Source organism: Colobus angolensis, unplaced genomic scaffold (assembly GCF_000951035.1).
Source record: "Colobus angolensis palliatus isolate OR3802 unplaced genomic scaffold, Cang.pa_1.0 Scaffold204, whole genome shotgun sequence".
Lineage (NCBI taxonomy): Eukaryota > Metazoa > Chordata > Mammalia > Primates > Cercopithecidae > Colobus > Colobus angolensis.
Genome location: NW_012115200.1, coordinates 2,393,900 through 2,421,001, shown reverse-complemented (window position 1 = coordinate 2,421,001; position 27,102 = coordinate 2,393,900). Strand labels below are relative to the sequence as shown.

At 46.6% G+C, this 27,102-nt stretch overlaps 1 protein-coding gene across 1 annotated transcript in view; it reads left to right on the top strand.

The window, feature by feature from the left end:
• The window catches only part of TCERG1L (transcription elongation regulator 1-like), a 227,564-nt gene that overhangs the window by 124,234 nt on the left and 76,228 nt on the right, over nucleotides 1-27,102 (top strand). Inside the window, exon 6 of the mRNA XM_011941987.1 lies at nucleotides 24,480-24,571. Coding sequence (XP_011797377.1) covers nucleotides 24,480-24,571 — 92 coding nt within the window. The remainder of the gene's footprint in view (nucleotides 1-24,479; nucleotides 24,572-27,102) is intronic.

The following is a 27,102-nucleotide window of genomic DNA, read 5'->3' as shown; positions in this document are numbered from 1 at the left end:
TCTGGTAGGGGACTAATATTTAGGCTATACAAAGAACTCAAAAAAACTCAACAACAACAACAACAAATTTTATTAAAAAGTGTGTAAATGCCATGAATAGATATTTTTCAAAAGGAGACATAAAAAACCAACAGGCATATGAAAAATACTTAACATCACTTATCATCAGAGAAATTCAAATGTAGACCACAATGAGATATCATCTTACCCTAGTCAAAATATCTGCTATCTTTTATTTGTGTATTTATTATTTTATTTCAATAGCTTCCGGAGTACAAGTGGCTTTTGTTACATGTATGAATTATATCTTGGTGAATTCGGAGGTTTTAGTACACCCATCACCCAAGTGGTTTATGTTGTACCTAATGTATAGTTTTTTTGGTCACTCAGCTCCTCACACTCTCCCTGTTTCTTAGTCTCCAGTGTCTATTTTACCACTCTGTATGCTTTTGCGTACTCATAGCTTAGCTCCCACTTACAAGTGAGAACATACAGTTTTTGGTTTTCCACTCCTGTGTTACTTCACTTAGAATAATGGACTCCAGCTTCATCCAAATTGCTGCAATAGAAAACATTACGTCATTCCTTTTCATGGCTGGGTAGTATTCCATGATGTAGATATACCACATTTTCTTTATCTACTCATTAGTTGATGGGCATTTAGGTTGCAATTGTTAATTGTGCTGTTATATGTGTGCAGGTGTCATTTTCATATAATGACTTATTTTCCTTTGGGTAGACACCCAGTAGTGGGATTGCTGATCGAATGGTAGATCTACTTTTAACTCTTTAAGGAATCTCCATACTGTTTCCATCAGGGTTGTTCCAATTTCCCTTTGCACCAGCAGTGTACAAGGAGTCCCTTTTCCTCGCATCTATCGTTTTCTGACTTTTTAATAATGGCCGTTCTTGCCGGAGTAAGATGATATCTCATTGTGGTTTTAATTTGCAGTTGTCTGGTGATTAATGATGTTAAGCATTTTTTCCTGTTTGTTGTCCATTTGTATATCTTCTTTTGAGAAATGTCTGTTCATGTTTTTTGCCCACTTTTTAATGGAATTGTTTGTTCGTTTTTCTTGGTGGTTTGAGTTCCTCGTAGATTCTGAATACTAGTCCTTTGTTGGATACATAGTTTGCAAATATTTTCTCCCATTCTGTGGGTTGTCTGTTTATTCTGCTGATTATTTCTTTTGCAATGCAGAAGCTTTTTAGTTTAATAAGGTTGCATTTATTTATTTTTGGTTTTGTTGCATTTGCTTTTAGGGTCTTAGTCAGGAATTGTTTGCCTAGGTCAATGTCTAGAAAAGTTTTTCCAATGTTGTCTTCTAGAAGTTTTATAGTTTCAGGTCTTATATTTAAGTCTGGGATCCATCTTGAGTTGATTTTTGTATGTGGTGAGAAAGGGAATCCAGTTTCATTCTACATGTGGCTTGCCACTCTTCCCAGCACCATTTATTCAACAGGGTGTCCATTCTGCAATTTATGTTTTTGTGTGCTTTGTTGAAGATCACTTGGCTGTATGTATTTGGCTTTATTTCTGAGTTGTCTATTCTGTTCCATTGGTCTACGTGCCTCCTTTTACCAGTACCATGCTGTTTTACTATAGTCTTGTATTACAGTATAATTTGAGGTCCAGTAATGTGATGCCTCCAGATTTGTTTGTTTTGCTTAGGATTTCTTTGGGTATTTGGGCTCTGTTTTGGTTCCATATGAATTTTAGAATTGTTTTTTTCTAATTCTGTGACAAATGATGTTGGTATTTTGATGATAATTTCATTGAATCTATAGTTTGCTTTTGGCAGTGTGGTCATTTTCATAATATTGATCCTTTCAATCCATGACCATGGGATGTGTTTTCATTAGTTTGAGTCATCTATGATTTCTTTCAGCAGTGTTTTGTAGTTCTCCTTGTAGAGATTTTTCACCACCTTGATGAAGTATATTCCTAGGGGGTTTTGTTTGTTTGGTTGGTTTTGTAGCTGTTGCGAAAAAGACTGAGTTTTTATTTTATTCTCAGTATGGTCTTTGTCGGTGTCTAGCAGTGCTACTGATTTGTGTACACTGATGTTGTAACCTGAGACTTTACTGAATTCGTTTATCAAATCTAAGGGTCTTTTGGAGGAGTCTTTAGAATTTTCTAGGTATATGATCATATCATCTGCAAACAGCAATAGTTTAACTTCCTCTTTTCCAATTTGGATGCCTTTATTTCTTTCTCGGGTTTAATTGCTCTGGTTAGTACTTCCAGAACTGTGTTGAATAAGAGTGGCAAAACTAGACATCCTTGTCTTGTTCTTGTTCTTAGGGAGAATGCTTTCAGCCTTTCTCCATTCAGTATGATATTGGCTGTGGGTCTGTCACATATGGCTTTTATTATTTTGAAGTAGGTCCCTTCTATACCTAGTTTGTTGAGAGTTTTTATCATAAAGGTGTGCTGGATTTTGTTGAATGCTTTTTCTGCATCTATTGAAATGACTTGTGTGTGTTAAACCAACCCTGCATCCCTGAGATGAAACCCACTTGATCATGAGGAATTATATTTTTGATGTGCTGTTGGATTGGTTAGCTAGTGTTTTGTTAAGGATTTTTGCATCTATGTTCATCAGAGAAATTGATCTATAGTTTTCTTTTTTGTTGTGTCCTTTTCTTTTTTGGTAAAAGGGTGATACTAGCTTCGTAGAATGATTTAGGGAGGCCTCTTTGTTTCTTAATCTTTTGGAACAGTTTCAGCAGGGTTGATACCAATTCTTCTTTGAATGTCTAGTAGAATGCAGCTGTGAATCCATCTGGTCCTGGGCTTTCTTTGTGTGGCGATTTTAAAATTACTGATTCTATCTCACTGCTTGTTTTTTGGTGTGCTCAAGTTTTCTATTTCCTCCTGATTTATTCTAAGAGGGTTGTATGTTTCCAGAAATTTGTCCATTCTCTGTAGATTTTCTAGTTGGTGCATATAGAGATGTTTATAGGGGTCTCCAATGATCTTTTTTATTTCTGTGGTGTCAGCTGTAATAGCTCCAGTTTCATTTTTAATTAAACTTATTTGGATCTTCTCTCTTCTTTTCTTGGTTAATCAAGCTAATGATCTATCGATTTTATTTATTTTTTCAAATAACCAGCTTTTTGTTTCATTGATCTTTTGTATTTTTTTTTGTTTGAATTTAATGTAGTTCTGCTCTGATCTTTGTTATTCCTTTTCTTTTTCTACCTTTAGATTTAGTTTGTTCTCGTTTCAGAGTGGCTATTATTAAAAAGACAAAAAATGGCAGATGTTGGTGAGGATGCAGAAAAGAAAGGAACCCCTGTACGCTGTTGGTGGGAATGTAAATGAGTACAACTTCTGTGGACATCAGCATGGAGATTTCTCAAAGAACTAAAAAGAGAACTACCGTGCCATCCAGCAATCCCACTACTGGACATTTACTCAAAGGAAATGAAATCAATAGACCAAAAAGATACCTGTACTTCTATGTGTATCACAGCACTACTCACAATAGCAAAGATATGGGATCAACCTAAGTGTCCGTCAGTGGAAGACAGGATAATGGAAATGTGATATATATATATATAAACACTGTTCAGCCATAGAAAATAATAAAGTCATGTCTTTCATAGCAACATTGATGGAACTGGAGGTCATCAACTCAAGTAAAATGAGCCAGACACTGCGAGCCAAATACCACATGTTCTCACTCACAGTGGAAGCTAAATGATGTGTGCACACGGACATAGAGAGGGGATGGTGGACAGTGGGGACTTGGAGGTGAGGCAGTGGGAGGTGGGATGGATAGTGGGAAGTTGTGTAATGGGCCCACTGTGTGTTATTTGGGTGACGGATACACTAACAGCCGTGACTTGACTATTAGCCTATCTATGCATGTCATAAAATTGCACTTGTGCCCTATAAATTTATAAAACTAGAAAAGGAAAAAGAAATAATAAATGGCAAATCTAAGCAGACTTTCTTTTACAAAAATTTGTAACTTCTAGAAAAACCTACAAGTCCGTTCTGATGGGGTGGGTTTAATTAATGCTAATCTATCCACACGGTCAATATTGTGAGCCATTAAAAATTAGGATGCTGCTTTATTTGCCTGTATCTCAAAGATGTATTATTAGATTTTTTTTAAAGGTGCAAAGAAAGTATATACCATGGTTCATTTGTGTACAGAAAAAGGGATAGAAAGGATATATACTCATATTTGTCTGAAAATGCAGAAAATAACTAAGGAAACTCGCATAAGAAAGTGGTGACATTAATTACTTTCCGTGACAGTTGTGTGGCCAGATTTAGGAGCGGAGGCAGACATTTCACATTATATCCATCTGTACCTTTTGAAATTTGAATCATGTGAATATAGTGAATATATGGTCTATTCAAAATTAAGTTGGTTTTAAAAGAAAAGTGCAAAGTCATGTCCCACGTATAGATAACAATTTACACATGCAAAAAAATTCCCAAGTCAATATTACTGAAGAATTTGTGCGAAACATCTTTAACTTTTCCATAATAATTATCCTGAATTAAAGCTAATTGTGTGCCCATTATGGAATATAGGAGTAATGGAAATGTATACATTAGAATTTCTTTCTGCTATACTAATGAAAGACCAGAGGCTGCCAAAAATGAAACTGTTTTTGTAAATATTGGCCTTTTGTTTTAGAAGTTCATTTCTCTCAGACTGCAGTCTATACAGTTCCATGTGAATGGAGTAATTGTGTGGGCAAGATGTATCTTTTATCTCTCTGTAAAAACTCGGAAGCCCATTTCCTAGGTGTTTGCATGGAAACGAGCAGCGCGTGCCCATTTGTACTGTGTTCTCTTGTGTCAGGTGGCACTTCAGTACCTACTATTTCCACTCATAAACCTCGCCATCAATGAGACTAATTGTATCAGAAACAGGCAGGGAACTTCACAAGCATTCAAAACACATAAATAACACAACCAATTAACTGCCGGGACAGCTAAGCCCTCCATCTTCTTGTCAGCAGCAGTGTGTTCCCAGCTCTAATTGCGCCAGAGTCAGGGAGAGGGCCCAGCCCTGCCCGGCTGTCACTTGGGAAGTGTGCTGGGGACCAAGCCAAGGAGAGGCTGCCTTTCTGCAGAGAAAGTGTCACCCAGGATGCGGAGCCTCTGTGCGACTCAGCTCCAAATCCACCCCTTCTATCAGACGCAGGCACAGCAGCATGGGAACAGCGGCCGGCCCAGCCATTGAGTGAGGGCACATGGAGCCCTCCCCTCTGCAGAGGATACTTCTCTTTTCTCTTCCATCTGTTAACACCAAGTCCTCCCAGTGAGGCAGGATGGAGTGCCGAGTAGGTGCCAGCTGCATGGGCCTGTCATGAAAGTTCTTCAGGAGAACCAAGTGTTCCCAGCGTCTTCTCCTGGGGGCAGTTTTGTAGCTGCAGCTCAGTTAGGTGGGGGCAGGAAGTCAGAACTCAAGACCTGAGGGAGAACCAAGGCGGCCCCAGAAGGGGCAGATTACTGATTTTGGCCTTTGGCTTTCCACCGTGCCATTCTTAAGGACGAAAAGCAGGAGGATGGGAGGCCATCTCCTCACAGACCTGCCCCCTTTTCAAGTACGGGCGGGAGTTGGGGTGGCAGATGGGGGCCGCCCCTGGGTGAGGCTATCCTGTTTGGATAGCAGAACAGGATGGCCAGGTGGAATGCTTCCCACTGGGCCACCTGGACACCCACACTCGTGTGTAGTACAACTGGAGAGTCTGGACGGCCGGCTTCTCAGCTCTCTGCAATGCTAGGCCTTGGATTAGCTTGGTCTCTGACTCTGAGGTTGCACAGCCCTATCGAATGCCAGCTTCGTAATTAATTACTCCTTCCTTCAACAGACATCATGCACCAGGAGCTGGGGTGGTGGCTGGGTAGTGGTGATTTGACCAACGGGCCTCTGCTGGCACTGCTGGCACAGCCTGTGTCCTCTGTCTGCTTCTTGGCCTGGACTTCTCTATTTCCCTCGGAGTTCATGCCAGCTGTGGCAGACTTGCCTTGTTGTATAGGGGCAGAGCGAGTGCATTGGAGGGGTGAGAGAGTGGGCTGGAAGGACAAGGAGCCCCTGTGGGATGAAGGGCTGCTGACCTAAGGGCTGGAGGTGTGGGGTCAAGGTCAGATGCGGCTCTGATTCATAGCTTCTGATTTTCAAAGCTCTTTCGTTAATATTACCTTCCATTATTCTAAAAATGTTTCTGTGGTGTAAATCAAAGCATTATCTTCTTCCTTGGTGAGGGGAAAACAAAAACCAGCCGATGAGAAAAAAACAGAAACCAACCAATGACAAAACAGATGTCCAGGGCAGCTTAGTGGTGTGGAGTGCCCAGTGCACGAGTTGCAGGCCCAGAGTCAGAGCCTTTAGCACCTCAGGCACGAGGACAGGGGACTCCTTGGGGACACATTTGGCCCTCAGACACCTGCAGCCTGTCCCCATCCTTTGTAGGAGAATCAGTTTTCTTTTCCTTTCTGTAACCTTCTAGATCGATGTTTATCCCTGGTCTTCCAAAATATGTCTCTGATTTGCACGGGTACAACTCTGCAGCCATCAGATCTGCAGTCTCGTGTCTCTGGAGCTCCCAGAACTTTTCTGTCATCTCTGTTACCTCTCTGGACCTCTTATGAGTTGGGTGTTCAGCTTCCTGGATTGATAATCTGTATGTCTATTTTGGTTACCTTTTCTATTCCTTACTGAGGTGAAATTCACATACCACAAGTTAAGTCTATTCAAGTGAGCAATTCGGCAGCACTGAGCACAGTCACCGTGTTGCTCAACCTCCATCTACTTCCAAAACATGTTCCTCACTCCGAAGAAACCTTCTTACTAACCAGTTTCTCTCCAGTTTCCCCTCCCCTCAGCCCTTGGCAATACCAACCTGCTTTCTGTCTCTATGGGTTTACCTATTCTGCACATTTCATGTTAATGAACCATATAATAGGTGACCTTTTGTGTCTGCCTTTTTAAACTTAACGTCCTTGGTGTTCATCTGCACAGTACCGTATATCAGCAGTTCATTCCTTTTCATTGCAGGATAATGTTCCATTGCTTGGATTGCCTACGGGTCACTTATTCACCCATCCGTTGATGCTCATGTACATTGTGTCCACATTTTGGCAATTATGAGTAGTGTTGCTGTGAACATTTGTTTAAAAATACTGATCTGAATACCCATTTTCAGTTCTTTTGGGTATAGATCTAGGAGTGGAATCACTGAGTCTTACATGAAATCTATGTTTAACTTTTTCTGACTGTTTTCTAGAGTAGTTGAACCATTTTACATTCAGCCATCGTTTTCACCATACTCTCAATACTTGTTATTTTCCTTTATTTTCTGAAATTGTTCCTTTCTAGTGAGTTTAATGTGTTCTCTGTGGTTTGGTTTTGCATTTCCCTAGCAACTAGTGATTTTGAGCACCTTTTCACATGCGTGTTGGCCATTTGTGTATCTTCTTTGGCAAAATGATGATTTGAGTCGTTTGCTCATTTCCAAATTCGGTGGTTTGTCATTTTCTTGTTGAGTTGTAAAGAATTGTTTACATATTCCAGATACCAGACCTTTATCAGATACATAATTTGCAAATATTTTCTCCCATTCTGAAGGCTGTATTTTACTTTCTTGGTGGTGTTCTTTGATGCACAAAAGTTTTAAATTTTGATGAAATGCAGTTTATTAATTTTTTCTTTTGTTACTCATGCATTTGGTGTTATATGTAAGAATCTATTGCCAAATCCAAGATTATGTCTCTTTCTCCTTAAAATCTTTATGACATTCTTCTGTGTTTTGGGTCATTTACTTGATGCTGTCTTTCAAACATCTATTTGTTTCTAATTAAAATATATCTATATCCATTTATATTCTTGATGCATCTTGTTATCTAATTATTTTAAAATTATACCTACACCTATATTATCTATATTTTTATCTATGTATATATCTATATGTCTCTGTTTTTTGAGGCAGGGTCTCACTCTGTCACCGAGGCTAGAGTGCGGTGGCGTCATCCTGGCTCACTGCGGCCTCAACCTCCCCAGGCTTAGGTGATCCTCCCACCTCAGCCTCTGTAATTCCTATAGTAATCCCAGCTAACCTGTAAATATAGTAGGATGTATATTATATGTATGTATATATGACTTTCTAGAGTTTATTTGTGTTTTCTAATAGTGACTTTGGGGCCATTTTGTTCTTGCCTCATGGCTAAAGGACCTTCTCAGTCCCTTTGAGGACACTGTGTCGATCCCGCTACGAGGGCCCACAGCTTCCTCTGTGAGATAAGAGGCTGATGGGCACTTGTGCACCTGCTGCTGCAGTTTCCTTCTTTGATGCTGAGGCTTGCTCTGGTGCCTGGAGCTCCTGGGCTTCCCATTCACAACTTAGAATCAGCGAGTAGCAAGAGAGTTCCCATCATGACCAATGCGTACACGCAGAGCTGCTCTAGACGCAGTTTCTACCTGAGGTTGGATGTGCCAGGAGCGGACCACTTAGTAGTGAGATCCCTCGCTGACTGGTATGGAGGACTTTGTTCCAGAATAGAAAACCTTTGTGCCAGCTGCCTTGACTCTTGCCAAATATCGCATGCAGTTTCATATTTATTTGCTGATTTGTTTCTCTTTTGTTTGATGGCTCTGTGTGTGGGAAGGGCAGATTGACAAGCCCATTTATCTCCTCCAGCAGATAGTTGTTCCCTCATTTATGTATACATTTAGTCAGCCATCCAATATTTATTAAACGTCTATTTTGTGTCAATCACACAGTTGATTTAAAGTAGATTTAAAGATTAAAAGAAAGACATGACTTCTGTTTTCAGGGAGCTCACGGATAAGAAACGGGTCATTTACATGTGATACGCTAGAATAGAAATGTGTCACATTTTTTGAAACACGGAAGGATAATGAAGTCATCGCTTAGTGCACACTCCAAGTGTGGGCTTTGCAAGGCAGGGGGTGTTGGAGTGCTCTACTGAGAAGAGAAGGGCTTCGTTGGGCAAAGAGGAGAGCAGCTTCCAAGAAACAGAGACTTCCGGGTGAAGATACAGAGACAGAGAGTGTGGTGGATTCTAGGGCAACCCCTGGGCTTGGCCCTGCGGAAATAAGGGCTGGTCACTGAGATGGGGAAGTGAGCAGTAGGAGGAGGTGAGTTGAGTCCCACTGCTATCAGTGCCTGTGCATGTGCGTGGCAGACGCAATGCTCAAGATGCAATGCCCACCTCCAAGGAGGCTGTCTCCCGAGAAGGAGGCAGACACGTTCACCGTAATGTTAGCAACACATGTAAGAAGAGCGATGCACAGAGTGGGGGACAGAACAAGAGTCCTCCCTGCCCCAACCATGGGAGTGTGGACAGTGTCCAGGGAGCCTGGGCCCTGAGCTCGGATGAGGGGGGAGTCAGTGGTGGGGCATGGGTGTAGGGTATTCTAGAGAGTGGGTACATAAAACTGTATTCTCAGCTGGTTCTGGGAGCGATCTTAGGTAGTAGATAATTCCTGAAAAATAAGATATTTAGGAGAAGCTACTGGGATTAGGTTATATCCTACAGAGGGTGAGGAGCCACTGAAATACGAGAGAAGCCCAAGGTCAGATCTGCAAATACAGGTTCTGGTGGATGGACCAGAAATTCTGATTCTAGTTGACAAAGGCTGACCCATTTGATGGGTAGCTCAACAGAACTGGGAAAAGGTAAATCTCAGACAAGAACCTTCAGTTGAGTATTTCCCCAACAAAGGGTCTCTTCGTACCAGTTGCTTCGTTGTAAGTATAGGATTGATTATTTTAAACATTTTAATTTCTTTAAAAGAAACAACAAAGAAATAGTCATTAAAAATGCAAGTTCCTTAGAAAATGTCTGCTATGCTCTAAGTCAGAACAGCCCTTATGGTGGGTCTCCCCCTCCCCATCATTTGAAAAATGTGCCTGCCCTCGTCATAAAAATGCATTTTGTGTGTATTCGGGGCTGGCCTTGGCAGAGGAATTATTCTTTCAAGTGATGGGTGGTTTGCTTTGATGCCAACCCAAATTGGATTGTGCAGCCTGACATTACAAATCAATGCCATAAGCACTGCACTGTTTTTATCCTTTAGCGCACAACCAGCAATCCCAAGCTTGGATTCGTTAAAGGTTATGTTTGCCTTAAACTAATTAAAGCCATTTGTATCAAATGACTGGAATAACTTCCCTTTAGAAATAAAGAAAATAACTGAAAGAAGTTAGTTAGAAAAAAAAAGTTAATTTTATCAACTGAGATGAGAACTGCACTATTAATTTTATTACTTCTAAATGTGAAAATAAATCAGTTAGGTGAGGACTGCATTTTCACATAGATTAGTCTGCAAAAAGTCAGAGCTGACTTGATATGAGCTCTTTGAAGACTAACAGGCCTACAAATGCTAAAGCAGGGTGTATATAAATCACAGGCTACCATAACCACACGGCAGAGGGATCCATACAGTTCTTCTGAACTTATCTTTTGTTTTGGTCATGCAGAGTTCCAAGAAGCACGAGCGCACTTTTGTGCAAGGGCAGATACCCTTGTAAGTATCTGCTCATTTAAATCATGCAGATGGGTCAGATTAGGATGGATTTATCACAAATCCTGATTTCTATCTAAGAGGATGTTTTAAATAAATGTTTATTTCTTTTAAATTAGTTGCTTACTGACGCCCTCCCAGCTAGCTACTGTGCTAGCTCTCCAGCTAGGGACAGGGGCACAAAGACCCTGGCCATGCCCTGAGGACGTCCCAGTCTTTGGTGTAACTTTAATGTGCGTTTTCCTCCCTTTCACACAGTGACAATGCAAAATGCATTTTTACAGAGGCAAGAGAACTTTCTTCAGGTCTTTTTCCCATGCCTACTCACACGGCAGACTCAAAGCTTCTAAAGGGACCCGAATATTTGATAGACACATGCACACACGTGCTCATACACACATGTCCTGTGTGCACACACACCCATGCACACACACATGCTATATTCACACATATGCATGCACACACACAGATGCTGTGTACACACAGACACATGCACACAGTGCTATTGCACACACACAGGGTGCTATGTGCACATACAGAGATACCTTGCTGTTCAGATTGATTTTGATTTCTGTGTGGTGATTCAAAGCTGCATCTTAACACGAGCAATGCTGCCTTGGGAGAGATGAGTGGTTGTTCCCAATGTATTTGCAAAGAACGTTTGCAAAGGTTTCCCTTAAAATGTTCAGGATAGAATAGTGGCTACCACAAGTTTTTGGAATGCCCTCCGGATGAACAAGTGCATTTTGCAAAGATATGTGGACCCAGAGGAGCTGAGTTTGCTCAGGAAGCGAGAGGGGGACACAGAGAGCCTCTCCCTGCTCCTGGCCTACCTGGCCCACCGCAGGTCTCCTCCGGGCCAGGGTCTGCCTTGCTTGCTTGGCCACAGGCAGATGCTGGCAGCAGATGAGGCTGGCTCAGCAGGCTCTTGCCCAATCAATTGTTAGAATCTACTTCCATGAGCCCTGCCATGCGCACGCCTGTGCATGGCACTGAATGTTTAGCATCTCTGTCCATAGTCAGGATCTTCCACATGGTATGATTTTTCCCATTCACTGATGGATACATTGAATCTCAGAGAAGGTAAGTGATGCTCCCCTGACTTCATGGCTAGGAAGTAGTTGAGCTGAGTGCCGTGCTCAGGGCCGCCCGATCGCAGACCTCGGCTTCTCTGCCGAGCACAGACACTCCCTGGTCCCCGGTGTTTCTGGTGGCGCTGTCCCTTCCTAGCCTGATTTCCATCCTCCCAGGCCACGTGAAAGGAGAGAGGTGGGCCTTAGCTGAGCCTGAACCCACTCTCCTCTTTCTGGCCCCAGCGGCCCTCAGGCTCCAGGCCTTGGTTCCACTGTGGGGAGGTCCCAGCCCTGGCTGAAGAACTGGAGGTTGTGCTTCAACCACGCAGACCAGGGAGCAGCAGGGAGGCCTGGACTCTGGGGTTATGGTCCATGGCGGGCAGTGGCAGGGGTTGTGCCCTTCCCTGCCTGAGCCCTAAAACTCCCTGGTCATGAGAATGGAGCCAGCAGGGGCGTCTCCTGAATAGCAGCGTCAAACCCAGACACCAGGGACCCGACTTCCCTTCAAGGTAATAGACGTCGCTAATAATAGGATGCAGTCAGTGATGGGAAGCACGGGGTTTCACACGTCTCCCTCTTATATTATAATCACTTTAACACTGAATCCTTTTTTTTTTTTTACAAAAACATTCTTATTTGATAAAATTTAATGATGTAATTTAGAATGTGAATATACTTAATCATGCATTTATCTTCCATATAGAACTGAAGGTTATATTAAAAGGTATTTTGAAGCTTTAAAATCTGAGGTTCTGAATGCATATGCTAAGATAACGAATGTGCTAAATACAATATTTTAACTTTATGGCTCAAACACTTCATTTTAACGTTGTCAAAATACACCTGGGAATAGTACAGGCCCCCTCTTGAAATTCTCTTTCTTCTACAAAATAATATCAGCAGTAGATAGTAGCCTAAAATAAATGTTAATGTGAAACAATATTAGCAGTGAATAGTAGCCGAAAATAAATGTGAATGTAAAAATAAAATGTCCTCATTTTAATTATGTGGATGAGACAGTATGTAATATCCTGTGTATGTTGTATATGACCTTAGCAATCCAATGCATTGATGTCCTCAGAATTTGTAATTTGCAGAGCTCCCTGCGATGCCCAGTGGCGGCTGTCCCTACGGCTGGGCCTGAGCTGGCCTTGCCCCTGCGTTGCCTGTCTTCTGTCACTCACCCCTGCCTGTGAGCCACGCCACCGTGATCTTAGCTCTGGGACTTTGCATCCCTATCTGCCATTCCTGTATCATATAGATTCTTCTTTATCCCATCTCTACCCATCCTTGGGGTCTCACTTCAGTGTCACCATCCCCGAGCCTCTCTCCTCTCTGGGCTGTGTGCTGGAGTCCCTTGTGGAACGGGTTGGTCATGACCTGCCTGCCAGGCCGGGAAGACCATGTCTGTCTGTCTCCCGACCTCCCTCGGGCCTCAGGCCATGCTCAGAGCAGGGCAATGCTTGGCACGTATTTTTAACTAAAACATGAAAAAATCATTGCCAGCTCTTTGTCTTGAAGCCAACTGCTGTCCCCAGGGGCAGAATGGAGAATTCCAGGACTCCAGACCTGTCGGTGGCCACTTCTCTCCACCCAGAAGTGGGTGCGGGGAATCCTGGGCCTTAACCTCGCAGAGTCGCTACCCCTCCCTATTTGCAAGGGGACAAAACCGTCAGTGACGCATGCATGCAGCTGCTTCTGTCATGGTAAAGTGTAGTTTAAGGCTCCACTTCTTGGCTCTGGATAGCAATGTTTTCATTGACCTCAAAACAAAAGCACAAGAGCCAGAAGACATTACTGGAAGCCCCTCCCCCCAGCCCTCCATGGTGGTCAGTCAGTAGGAATGGCTTTGTCTGAACTTTGCAGGGTCATACAGCTGGGCTGGCTCAGTCCCCTTGGCTGCTGTCCAGGTTGGAAAAGGTGGTGGCCAAGGGTGGACCGAGGGCTACTCTGGTGATCACCGAGGGAGGGCAGGGCTGTGTTCTGCAGACCAGTCTCACGTGGGATGTGGTGCCCTGAAGGGCACATTCTTCATATTTCTGTTTAGGGCATTCTTGGATTGAAAGAAAAGTTTAAAAGGCAGCTGAATGGTGCTGATGTTCGGTGTTTCTGTATGTATAACTCAAGCCAAGAAGCCCCATGGTCCTGACTTGGGTGTGGCCTGGCCTCTTACTGTGACCTGGGAAACACACAGGTGCTGCCCACATGGCTGTTGGGGACTGCCCCCGCTGCCCCACCTTGGCTGGTTCCTGTTAATTTGGGGAGGTGGGCAGGGAGTGCTGCTCACCTCCTGATCCAGGCAGCCCGATCTGCAGCCCGTGGAGAGAGCCGGGCAGGTGTGTTCACAGGAGCCCCGGCTTCCACCGGCATGGTGCCGATGCAGGCTCAGCCTCCACTGCTGTCAGAGGGGCTGGAGGCTGGGCTGGTGCCGCCATGAGATGGAACCCTCCGTGATGACATGTAGGAGCGTGTCCCCAAGGGATGGAACAAGCACTGATGAGTATACACGAGTAGTGAGCGGGGCTCTGCTGGAACCGCTTTGCCTTCTCATTAAACCATTCATTTGCAGCTCTGTGGAGCACACAGTGGAGTCCCATCTGTTGATTCTGTTGTTTAACTTGATCAGAGAGAGGCTCATAAAGTGCGGAGAGCCAGATCTTCATCCTGGAGCGCGAAGAACAGGCGGATGCCTGGGAGCAGGTCCCGAGGGATCCCGGAGACACCCAGGGCAGGGCGAGCAAGGCCCTGAACTCAGTGCTTGCTGGGAACCCACAGGCGAGACCAGGTGTCTCCCAGGTGCTGGGGAGACCTCAGTTCTGGGAGGAGCCTGAAGGTCTCCACACCCAGTTTCCAAATTAAGGCCTGTGCCTCTTCCCAGGCCTTGAGGACAGGCAGACAGACAATTGCATGTCCTTGAGGGAGATGTCTCCTGACCTGCGTGGCTAGAGGGCTTCACCTTCTGAGACTTGGAAGCACATTCCATCATCTGGTAGAACTTTCAAGCTCTTTGCAGACCACTCAGGGCATGAGATACTCGTTACCCCATTTATCACAGCTCAGCTGAGAGGAGCAAGAGACATTCAGATACAAACCAACCTTGTCTTGTTTCAAAAGCACTTCCAGGGCCCCACGCTAGTCGGCTTCCTTGTTTCCTGGGAAAATCCCCTCCAAGCACCTGGCAGAGTCACCTGTGTCACTGTCTTGTGCTAAACCTGCAATTCTAGCAAAGGTAAAGCTGGCAGCCTCCCTGGGCAAAGGCTCGGGCCTCACATGGTGCCTCCTGCAGAGCGCTCAGCGGGGAGGCAGGGTCCTCAGGGGGCACAGGTGGGACCTTGGCTGACGCCCCGTGTGCAGGCTCCCCCAACTCCTGAGAAAGCCCTGGGAGTAAAGGGAGGAAGAGCCTGCATGACTGTCCCAGAATGTGGAGGCTGCTTCCATCAAAATGGCAACATGCCAGGGTCTGTTTCTAGAGAAAAAATAAAGTGGAAACAGACTTGAAACTACAGCAGGGACTCGAGGGGCTGACGGTTCCTGTGTGCGGTGCGAACGTCATGCATACTCAAGAGGGAAAGAATCTGGATTGTGGATCTAGAACAGTCAGAGGTCAGAGGAGACATGGGGGGCATTGATCCAGGGTCACGTGCCAAGAGCCTCCCCTTCAGTCTCCCTCTGTGTCCTTAGCTGACGTCTGCCCAGAGCCTGCTGCTCTATGCCAGACTCGGAAGTGAGTGTTGGCTGCCTCTGTGAGGGGCTGTCCCGATGGGGGTCCCAGCACACACGCTGCCCTCTGGCATGTGCTGGGCGTGTTAATGCCCGTAAAAGGGGAGACAGTGTGGTGGCCAAGGGGACTTACCACTGCCGATAGGCGTGCTGTCCTTCAGGACATCCCAATGGCCCTGTGCTGGGAGGAGCAGTGCAGGGCACACACAGTTCTCATTATAGAGGCAACTTGTTTTGATGTCACCTTTAGATTATTGATGTCACAATACCGACATTTTGCTTGTTCACGTTTATGTACATGTGTCAGTTTTCCTTCCATTCTTTTCTGGCACATGGAGTGTACAGAGTGTCGAGCTCAGTAGTGAGCTTGTGAGCAATGCCTTTATCCGCTGTGACAGGTGGCCGAAAAGCCATCATCAGACACAAGCTTTGCTTTGCGTCTGTGTGGGCATGCGTGTGCCTGTGTGTGTGGTGTACATGTGTGTCTCTTCATATATGTGTGCTTGTGTGTGCATGTGTCTCTGTGTGTACACCTGTCTGTGTGTGCATGTGTCTCTGTGTATACATATGTCTGTGCATGTGTCTGTGTGTGCCCATGTCTGTGTGTGTCCATGTGTCTTGGTATGTGTTCACACATCTCTATGTGTATACACATGTCTTGGTGTGTGTGCAAGTGTCTCTGTGTGTGTGCATGTGTTTGGGTGTGTGTGCACGTGTTTTGGTATGTGTGCACGTGTCTCTTTGTGAGTGCCTATCTCTGTGTGTGTACACATGTCTGTGTGTGCATGTGTCTCTGTGTGTATGCACACGTCTCTGTGTGTGCATGTGTCTTGGTGTGTGGCCCTATCTCCGTGTGTGTACACATGTCTGTGTGTGCATGCTTCTCTGTGTGTGTGCATAGGTATCTGTGTGTGCAGCGTTGCCCTCTCAGATGGGCACCAGAGCCCCTGATTCAGCTCAAGCACCCAGAGTAACAGCAGTCTTCAGCCCAGCTGTGACTTTTGTGACAACCCATTTGGAGGAACACCCACTGCTGGGTGCTTGCTCTAGCACCCGGAGGGCTTGGCAGAGCGGCAGACTGAAGCTCTCCGTCTGTCGGCAGCAGTAATTCCCGCACTGCCTTGAAAGGTGGGCGTTGCTTAAATAACTCAGCCTGGTACTGTGAAATGGATTTATGCTTTGAAAAAAGGTTTCAGGAAAATGTTTTAAATGATGGTTACAAGTTCACATGAATCTCTACTGCCTTCCTCCCTGCTTCCTATCTGTACCTCTGTCTCAATCCCTGTCTTCGTTTCTGTCTCTGTCCCAGCCTCCGCCTTCTCCTCCTCCATCTAGCCATCTCTTCTTTTCTTGGTCCAAGGTTGGGGTAAAGTCCTACTTGGCTCACTATGTACCTGACACAAGAGTGCTTGGAATTTTATTTCATTTCTTATACAAATTGTCTGGTTTAATATGTCTCTTTTGCTTTTAACATCCCTACTTTTGGATAAAGATGAGAACTTTGAGCATAATTTGTGAATTGCATGGAACTCACCATCAGCTCATTCATTCACTCATTAAACACACCTGTATTGAGGTCAGAGGTGGGCAGGGAGCTGGCTCTGTGGCTCCCTCCCTGGGCACAGCTGGTGCTCAGGCGTCAGTTTCCTCTGGACCCAGTGGGACAAGCCTGCCTCTGGGGTGGGCTGCAGTGCCCTGGTGACTTGGGAGTAGCTCTCGTGGAGGGACAGCGCATTGAGGCTGGTTTTCCCCACAGGCCCTGACATGCCTCCCTACAGGCATGCCTCGGTGCAGGCATGCTGCACCAGGCGAGGCAGGCACTGGGCTCTCCTCGCTGCCTTCCACTGACAATCAGCGTGCTGGTGTCCTCATCTCCACTCCTGTTACGCTCAGATCCCAAAGCTCACTCTACTGGGTGCAGCACTTCCTGCATCTCCAGCCTGGAGTTGGCCTCTTTGTCGGAAGCCTGCCTTCATCAGAGAAGCAGAGTGCCCCAGGCCCTGGATCACGCTGGTGAAAATGTCCCACCACCTCCCTGGGCCATTCTGTCTAGTGGTGACACCAGATTCTCTCTTGCTGGTCGAACAGATCTACTGGTCAGACAGAACCCACAGAGAAAGTCTGGACTCTGGCTGGGTATGGAGGACAGAGACCAATGACAGGGGTGGGGTCCTATTAGAGGAGTGGGTTCAGGTTCCAGGATGGATTCAGGTTGCAGGGGTGGAGTCCCATGATGAGGCAAATTCTCGTGGTAGGGCTGAGTCCTGTTAAAAGGTGGAGTTGCCTCTCAGTACTGAGACCCCTTCTTGTGGAGGAAGCCACGCTCTGGTTCTCTAATCTGAGCATTTTACAACCCTTTGTTCTTGAAAAGGGAAGTTCAGGATGTTAAAAATGGATGGAAAATTAATTCTCTGCAGCTTGTCAACTCTGTGAAATCACTACCTATGAAAAATTTAGGAGGACTCAGAAATGATTTGCTGTTTGTATGAAAATTATCTCCATTTATAGTGGAGTTCAGTGAGGTGCTCTGGGATCTCAGGAGCCAGCCTTTGCTGGGGAACAGGCGGGTGAGAGGGAGAGGCGGGCGGAGCTGCAGCCGCGGGCCCTGCTCATAGCCCCAGCCCCCACCGGGGGACCTCTGGAGCCCTGGCTGACCTGAGTCTCTCCAACTGCACAGCAGCCCAGCCAGCTGGCGTCCTCCTGGCCTACCGAGCAGGACCCGGGAAGACCTGCGCCAGCTTCAAGGAGGCTCCCAGGGAAACGGCCCCACTGTGGGGTTTCAGCCTGTGCGGCTGGGCTTCATGCTGGGCTCGCCCTGTGTGCTGGGCTGTGGTGCTCTGTCAGAGGTGCCCCCGCCCTCCTGCCCCAGTGCCAGCAGCCCCCAGTGCTGTCCTCCTGAGGCGGCAGCAGACATCTGACTGTGGCCTTATATTCCGGGCAGGTGAGCAGGTCTGTGCAGCAGACACCGAGGCCACCACCTGTACATCCCCTGCTGAGATGTGGGACTGGACCAGAGAACCCTGGCTCTTCCAGAAACCTAGGGAGTACCTGCCACTCCGACTGCAGCCCCTCCTGTGGCAGTCAAAAGCCCTGCTGGGGGAGGGGCTTCTTGAGGGGTTTGCTCTCCTACCCCCTCCCTCCTTCCCAGTCCTGAGCCACCAGGGGCAGCACCAGGTAGCTGCACAGTCTCCCCCTTCACCAGCTCCTCACCAGTGGGATTTGGCTTTCCTGACATCATCTGGAGGACACTGTGCCAGGTTCTGTCTAGAGGGGCAGGCCCTGGAGAAGGGAATTTAAAAATACACTTCCAGGCCGTGCCTGTGTGCTCCCAGCTGCCACCAACCTTCCCTGCACGACATGGCACCCCTTCCATTCAAGTGCCCCTCCGGCCCCTGGGCTTCTCTTGTTTTTTAACCCCGGAAATCTGTGTCTCTCCTCCTTCTGCCTTCCTCCAGGGCTGGCAGCTCTTGTGAATCTGGCACTCAGCATGAAGACAGCATGCAGGCACCTTCCCAGGGACAGGGTTCCCTTAGATGCTTTGATTCTCATTGAAGAGGCCGACTCGGAAAATCAATGCAGTCACCACGCCTCATTTAGGACCATATACAATGGGCCCTGAGCGTGTCATTTTTATTATCTTAAGCGTAAATTGTATTTTCCCCTTATTTTATTATCAAATTCTTCAAAGGAGCTCAGTACGAGTTAAATTGATAAATAATTTCTGCCCTCCCTACTGGGTTACTTTATAATCTAGAAAATGCTCACCTAATCTGCTTTTCTTAGTTGTAAAAAGAGATTATTGTGCCTACTTTATCTCAGCATCTTGGAAATTATTTTAGAAGGGTGCTTCCAGGGAGGCAGTAGGCAAGATTAAAATATCATTCAGGCCGGGCGCAGTGGCTCACGTCTGTAATCCCAGCACTTTGGGAGGCTGAGGTGGGCAGATCACCTGAGGTCAGGAGTTCGAGACCAGCCTGGCCAACACGGTGAAACCCCATCTCTACTAAAAACACAAAAACTAGCCAGTTGTGGTGGCGCATGCCTGTAATCTCAGCTACTTGGGAGGCTGAGGCAGGAGAATCACTTGAAGGTTGCAGTGAACCCACTCCAGCCTGGATGACAGAGTGAGACCCCTTCTCTAAATAAATAAATAAATAAATAAATAAATTCCTGATTCTTCATTCAATGTAAGAAGCATTTGCTGGTCTTTGGGTGTGTGATGACTACATGACATGCCATCGACTGGACCTGCGTCCTGGTGCCACCTTTGAGCTGAGCCTGACCGCAGGTGATGATGGTACCTTTGCGTCTTCACCTTCCGGGCAGTTGAGGAGAACAGGTGCCTCGGGCTTGGATTAATGACTTAAAAGTGCAATATGGAAAACCTTCCAGGACCCTGACCCCGGGTGATGATGATACCTTTGCGTCTTCACCTTCCGGGCAGTTGAGGACAACAGGTGCCTCGGGCCTGGATTAATGACTTAAAAGCGCAATGCAGAAAAGCTTCCAGGACCCTGACCCCGGGTCAGGCACAAGCAAACCCACCTCCCCCTTCTTTCAGGGAAACATGGCGAACTGATTGCTGAGCTCTAAGAGTTTCTGAAGCTAAGTCTTGCCCAGGAGATAGGACACAGTTTTTCTTTCCACAGTTTTCTTTCTTTTTTTTTTTTTTTTTTGTTTTTGTTTTTGTTTTTGTTTGAGATGAAGTCTTGCTCTGTCGCCCAGGCTGGAATGCAGTGGTGATCTCAGCTCACTGTCACCTTCGCCTCCCAGGTTCAATTTATTCTCTGCTTCAGCCTCCTGAGTAGTTGGGATTACAGGTGCTTGCCACCACGCCCAGCTAATTTTTGTATTTTTATTAGAGACAGGGTTTCACCATCTTGGCCAGGCTGGTCTTAAACTCTTGACCTTGTGATCCATCCACCTCGGCCTTCCAAAGTGCTGGGATTACAGGCGTGAGCCACAGTGCCCGGCCTCAACACTTTTCTTAAAGAGATATTTCATTGCCCCATTTGATTTCAAGGGACTGGTGTCGAATACTTTTCTGCTGGACGCCCTCACCAATCCCTGCGGCCCTTAGAGAGAGGAGTGTCTAATTGCTCACAGTGCATCCTCTCACTTCTTCCCTACCAGCAAGGGGCGTTGTGCTGGATTCTGTAAGAGCAGTAAATAAATGCTTGTCAGCTGACTGACGTGGGTGTTTTTAGCACAGCCTTTTTTGCTTCCTTCCAGACTTCCATGCGACCTTCCCATTTCTCTTTGTCTCTCATCACTGCCAGGAGGAAAATGACATCGAAGGCCACTGGGGAGCACTTCACATCTCAGAGTTGGGTTTGATCAATAGAGGCATTGCACAGAAAGGTATTGCCGCCACGCCTCTCTCGGAGGGAGGAAATGTACGGCATGCTCCCCAAAGTACTTTAGCGCCCACAGTCTTATGACTTGTTGATTTTCCTCCATAAACTAGTTCTCCCTGCCGCTCAAGGGGGGATTTTATGACAACATCATCAGAGTTTGTGGAGAGGCCCAAAGCAAAGAGTACTTAAGCATGTCAGAGTGGACCCCGGAAGTGGCCCCCGGAGAGCCGTAGAGTAAGCACTTCCACGGTGGAATGGCTGAGACGCAGACCCAGTTATGTGTGTGAGCCCCTCGTGCCACCCACGCACCTCCAAGGTACCTGCAAAATCGATGACTGTTAAAGAGTGCCGGTTATTAAGAACAGTATTTAGGGAGAGGCACACACATTTGTCACAGGTATTCTGGGGGTATGTGTCTGTGATTAGGGGCTTTAAAATGATCATCAACAATATCTTCTCTAAGAAGCACTCACGAGGAGCAATGTAAATCTGTTTATCTCAAAAGCCAGACTTTAAGATCTGATTTTTACAAAGATCAACTGTTTTCAATACGAAAAATATCTTAATGTTTTCTCAAGGTAATGGGGAATGAACTAGGCAATGCTCTCCCTATTTGAGGACAGTATTATGGGCTTACGCCCTCCTTGGGGGCTGTGTTTTCTTAACACAGTTTTTCACAATGCGTATTTATTTACATGCTCATAGAAGATACAGACACACATTTCAGCTACTGTGATTGCTGTGTGTTTTATAGGCACCCGCCATGTTGAAAACATAGAGGGTATGGCATAAAATTAACACACAAGCTCAGCTTTCCATGCATGACCCCTCCAGACTTCCTCCCTGGGACTTGCTCTTTGCTGTACTTTAGGTAAAATTTAAAACAATTCATGTTTGGCACATTCTCAGGTAGTAAAAAGCCATCCACTCATATCTAGTCAAAAAATAGGTCTCAGAGCAGTAGTGAGATATGTGGGATGCAGTAGTGAGATATGTAGAGTGCAGTAGTGAGATACGTGGGGTGCAGTAGTGAGATATGTGGAGAGCAGTAGTGAGATATGTGGGGTGCAGGAGTGAGATATATGGGGTGCAGTAGTGAGATATGTGGGGTGCAGTAGTGAGATATGTGGGGTGCAGGAGTGAGGTACATGGGGTGCAGTAGTGAGATATGTGGAGAGCAGTAGTGAGATATGTGGGGTGCAGTAGTGAGATATATGGGGTGCAGTAGTGAGATATGTGGGGTGCAGTAGTGACATATGTGGAGTGCTGGGTCATCCAATCATCAGGTTTAACTTCCCTCTTCCCATCACTTGGGCCTGCTTTGTGTTGGGTCTGTGAGGACAGGGGAAGGGTGGGCTCAGCTTCCCTTGTGTGCCCCCTTGTCCCTCAATCAGGGGGCTGCTTCTGGCGGCTGCAGGATAGAGGCAGAAGGACAGAGCCCCGGGTTTTTAACGAGGGTTCCCCAGGGCGCGGCTGTGTCCCCATCTGCTAGCCCCTTTCTGTGGCGGAGAGGTAGTGGCCCGCTAATCCCCTCTTGTAGATGAGGAGGCAGAGATGGGTGGGGACAGGATGGCCCTGCAGGGTCAGGACAGAGATCCAGTGTCCGGGCTGCTTGATGACCACGGCACCTTGACAAGGAATGGGCTCTGGGAGTGATTCTTCCGGAAATCTTAATGCAATTCAGGGACTCTGCTTCTCTTCCTGAGTGACAATAAAATATTTCCACTCCCCTGCAGTCTTTTCTTGACTCGGGCTTGGTTACCCGGTTCAGTGAAAAGCTGATAGTCCCTTTCCCAAGGCCAACCTTGAAATAGACTCACGCACAGAGCTGCCAGGCCGGAGGGCGTCTCTTGGGGTGGTCATGGCTGTATGAGAGTCCTGTGGTCGGCCTTGGCAGGCCTCTTGTGAGGGAGAAGTGTGCAGTGTAGACTCTCTATGGACACCATTGTAGAGTTGCAATGACGGAGGAGGCCGGTGCCCTCAGGGATCCCTGCTCAGCCTGTTTGCCAGCAGCCTGCACTAAGGGCAGAACAGCCGCCCGGCCCTGGGGAGAGCCTGCAGGCCAGGGCCGGTGCAGAGTGACAGTGGTAGACAGGCTGGGCGTTCTTCCACCCGCTCACTGGATGGAGGGGAGCCGGGGGTAGAATGCTGTGCTTCTGCCTCGTCCGGACTCAGCACCTCCGGGGATGGGGCCTCTGGGCCACATCTGGACTGCCTCAGTGTTGCTGCCCCACATCTGAAATAAATCTGCTAACTGACCCAACCCTGACTAATAAGGGGCTTCCTCCCAAGGGCTCTGGGGAGGGATGCCTTGCAGACCACCTGGCCCTGCAGCTGCGAGGCAGGAAGGTGCCAATGCCCACGGACGGCGTGACTGCCGGCCCCACGCGGAGCTACGCAGTTCTCCTTCCAGAAGCTGCAGAGGGGCTCCGGTTTGCAGGGGTCAAGGAAGAAAGGCTAGAAGGTGGGGTGTGCCAGTGGGACCCCCAGTCTTGCCTTTCACTTCCTTCAAGCACAGACGTGTGGTTTGAAGGGGCCACGGGACATCCTTTCCATGTGAGTGTGCGTATACGCGCCTGTATGTTGTGTGCACACACGCATAAAGTGATTTATATTAATTCCCGATCCTCCCTTCTGCCAGGAAGGAACATACCCAGGCCTCCCTGACTGCACTGTCTAGCCTTGAGCTCTGGATCAAGCTAAACAAATCTCTGCTTCCCAAGGGCCCTGCCCTGCACACCCATGAGACCCGGCCAGGGCTTTCCTTTGAGAACTTATCTGTGGTTTTAGGTTGGTGTGTGGTTAGAGGGTTGGGTCCTTCTTTTTATTCTTGGTATTAGACAGTGCTCAACCTTGCTTTCCTGTTTCACCCTGAATCTACTTTGCAAGATTTTGAGACTTAGATAGACACTTTTGGATAAGACAAAAATGGAGCAATTGTTGGGAATTTGCAGAATCCCTTCCTTCCCTGAAACAAGTACTTTTCAAAGTGCTGTGGATCTGGCCCCCTGGAAAAGCCAGGGCCCACCATGGTGGCCAGTAAACCGTGGTCACTGGTGGTGTGGTCTGCACAGAGTCCCTCCTGTCCCCTTGGCAGGGCCAGGACCAAGGGCAGCCCATCATGGCCACCAGCTGGCAGAGCCTCAGCAAGGCTGGTTCTTCTGTCCTACACTGGCCCTTTGTCCTTCTTGGGAAGGGGCTGTGTCCTATTCATCCGTGACCCACGCGGCCCAGTTCACAGGGGGCAGGTTGACATCACTGGAGGAGGCTGCTGACTTCCCCGAGCACTGGGGGCCCCAGAATGTGAGAGAGCAGCCCCAAGACACTCACACGCCTGGGCACAGCACTCCCATCCTGGGCCCACTGGACTGGGAGTGGGGAGTTGTCATGGCCTCACCCTGGTGATCGTCACCAGGTGGACAACAGCCAAGTCTCAGGCCACCCCCTTTTGGACTTGTTTCCTGCTTGTCCTTCTCTAAGAGGCTGAGTCCAGGATGGAGTGAACACTGCCTGCACACACAGGCACAGGAGAGGGATGCCAGGAGGTTGGGCCAGGGAGTCCAGGGGTGCATGTGTGTGCCCAGGCCTCTGGCCCCTGCAAACCCATCGTCCGGTGCATCCTCACTTTGGGATGAGAACTTTGTCACTAGACTTCAACCCAAGGATAGGGCAGTGTCACTTTCCTGTGGAATGCACAGGGTCTACCGATCAATTCGAATCTTCAGGACCACATTTTGTCTTTGATTGCTTAGGTTTTCCAAACGACCGTGACAAATGAAATGTTAACGACAGCTGCTTTGGCCCAACAGATACAAGGACAGAGCGGGGCCGAGTGGCCCGCCCACCTGCCCTGATGCTGCGGGCCCAGAAGAAGAGCCGGGTTGGGGACAAAGAAGACAAGGTCAGTTTCGGGGCTCGTGTGTGTGTTAAAGACACAAAACCCTGGGTGTGGAGATCCAGGGCCAGGACACCCTCATGCTTGTTTGCTGTATGGTGTTTGTGAAATGACTGACATCTGCTGTGTGAAGCAGCAGGACCTGGCACTGAAGGGGCCAGGTGAGGCCTGGAGAGCAGGGATGCAGCCCTTGCTGGTCCTGCCAGATCTGGGTCTGGAGCTCCCTGGGGGACCCTGTTGGGAAAGGCTTTGGCTTGCATTTGAACTTTGTCCATTTTCAGAAGGAAGAGAAGACACACAAGTTAGTCAAACTCAGACAGCACTTAGGCAAGAGGAAAGAAAAGCCAACGTTCTCATTCTAATTTCAGGTCTTTCCCTTAACTGGTTTGCCAAATGGCATTTTAAAGACTGACCAGGACAGTGCATTTGAAGTGTTTTGTGTTTTTAATGGTACAGTCCTTCCTCTCAATAACCCAAGGGAGTCACTTTTATTACTGCATTTCAAAATCACAAATCACACTTAATTTGCTCTCATCTGTCAAATACACTGAAGACGCTGGTGGGACTCAGTTACTTGTCAACGTTCTCTCTTACTTCACCTTTCCAAGGTATTTCTCTGCCTGAGGTCGCACTGCGAGCTTTCTGTTCTCCCTGGTTTTGCTTCCGTGTCTCCTCTGAGTTCTTCCAGGATGCGGTCGCCCTGTTGTTCACGTCTCCTCCTCAATCATCGGTGCGGGTGTTCATTGGTGAAAATTGATCACAAATGTTAGTGCAAATTAAACTTTTGCCCTCTGAGGTATGATTTTTCCGATTTTTCCAGATTAACATCCAGGCCAGAATTACATATTAATTATACAGATAGCCTTTCTAGTGCCTTAAATAACTCCTTTCTCCATCACGCGCTTCTTCAAGTCTAATTCACTTTTATGACTTCAGCGTGGGACAAGAGTTTTATACCATGATTAGCCGTTTTTATCGCCAACAGGAAATCATAACCAGCATGCATCTCATGGAGAAGACCTCGGTAATTAGCAGTAGAGAACCCCAGCCTTGCCAAATTTAAACGTTAGTCCCCATCACAAATTGCATCCTACTCTATTTGCTTGAATAATTAGCTGAGGTAATCTACCACTCAGAGACTTCTTGTTGAGTTTCTATTGTTCAATTAACTTCATAATGAAAGTCCCCCCTAGTTTTTCTAATTGGATTGGTAATATAAGCTCTAGTCTTAATATATATTTTTTGAGACAAGTGTTTCTGAATGCTCCATTATGCCAATTAGTTATCCTGACCTTATTTTCTCACAAGAAACAAAGGTATTTCGTGCTACTAGAAAATCTATAAAAATTTCATTCGTAAACTTACAAACTTAAGGATAATGTTATAATATACATTACAAATCATGTGTAAAATACCAAAATGCCAGGATGAACGTACCTGAAACAGACCACTCCTTTCTTCCTGGTAGTCCCTTGTGTGATGTTCGAGAAGATGCCCTTCCCAGGTTCACCCTCACTCTGGAGACCGTGCAAGATGCTTCTGGCTGAGCGCTTTAATCTCCGTGTTTCTTGTCCTCCCTTCTGGGCTGGCATCTCTCAACATGGGCCACTCACTCTGGATAACTCGGTCACCAAGACACAACTTCACTCTGTTTTCCATGGTTCTACCAAACTGTCACATTAGACAGACTTACTCGTTTGGGCTTTATCTCACCATTGTCTCTTATAGACACTCGAGATTCTTTTCATTTTTGTTCTAATCTTATGTTTCTGTGCCTCCGTAATTTAGCACTTTCCTTCCTAAGCACTCTGTTTGAAAGCAGCTGACATAGTGCAGATGGGCCCTGGCCCAGCGCAGCCCTCGGGGACCCACATGTGCTGGGCTTTGCCACAGCATCCCCAGCCTCCTGCGCATGGCTGATGTCGCACTGGAAGCTCCCCAGGAGGACTTTGGAGCATTGACTTCATTTACTTTTGGTTGGTCGAATGGTTAATCATCTTCCCACCTCCACGGCCTCATAAAGTACCAACATCAACAACGGTAGAAACAGAGATTCTACACTTTTAGGATGATTTTCCATTTTTTTAATGAATTGAGTATTCTAATTGCACCTGACATTCTCGGCTCAAAACCAGATTGCTGCTTCGAATAAGGCGTTGGTATCTTTTAATCCCACCTAATTTTCCCGGAGAGAGAACACAATCTATCAGAGCATTCTAAGTTTGAGATTAAAACCATGGAAATAGCTGGAAGAGGAAAAAAGAAAAAAGTTTCTCACACTAGAATTTATTATACTTCATGGGAATTCATTTCTTTCTTACAGCCTTCAAAGATTGTGGTGATACCTCCTTATTTTTTTTTTTTTATTTCTCTTTGTGATCTATGGTTCTACTGGCAAGAATTTGGTTCTTTCTGCCCAGTAAGATCTGCTGTCTGTCATACATCAGTATGGCTAAAGGAATTCATCTGAATTGTGGGCCTCTGTTTATGTTAGAGTTATGATGGACCATATTTTTAAATCTCAAGCAACTTTTATT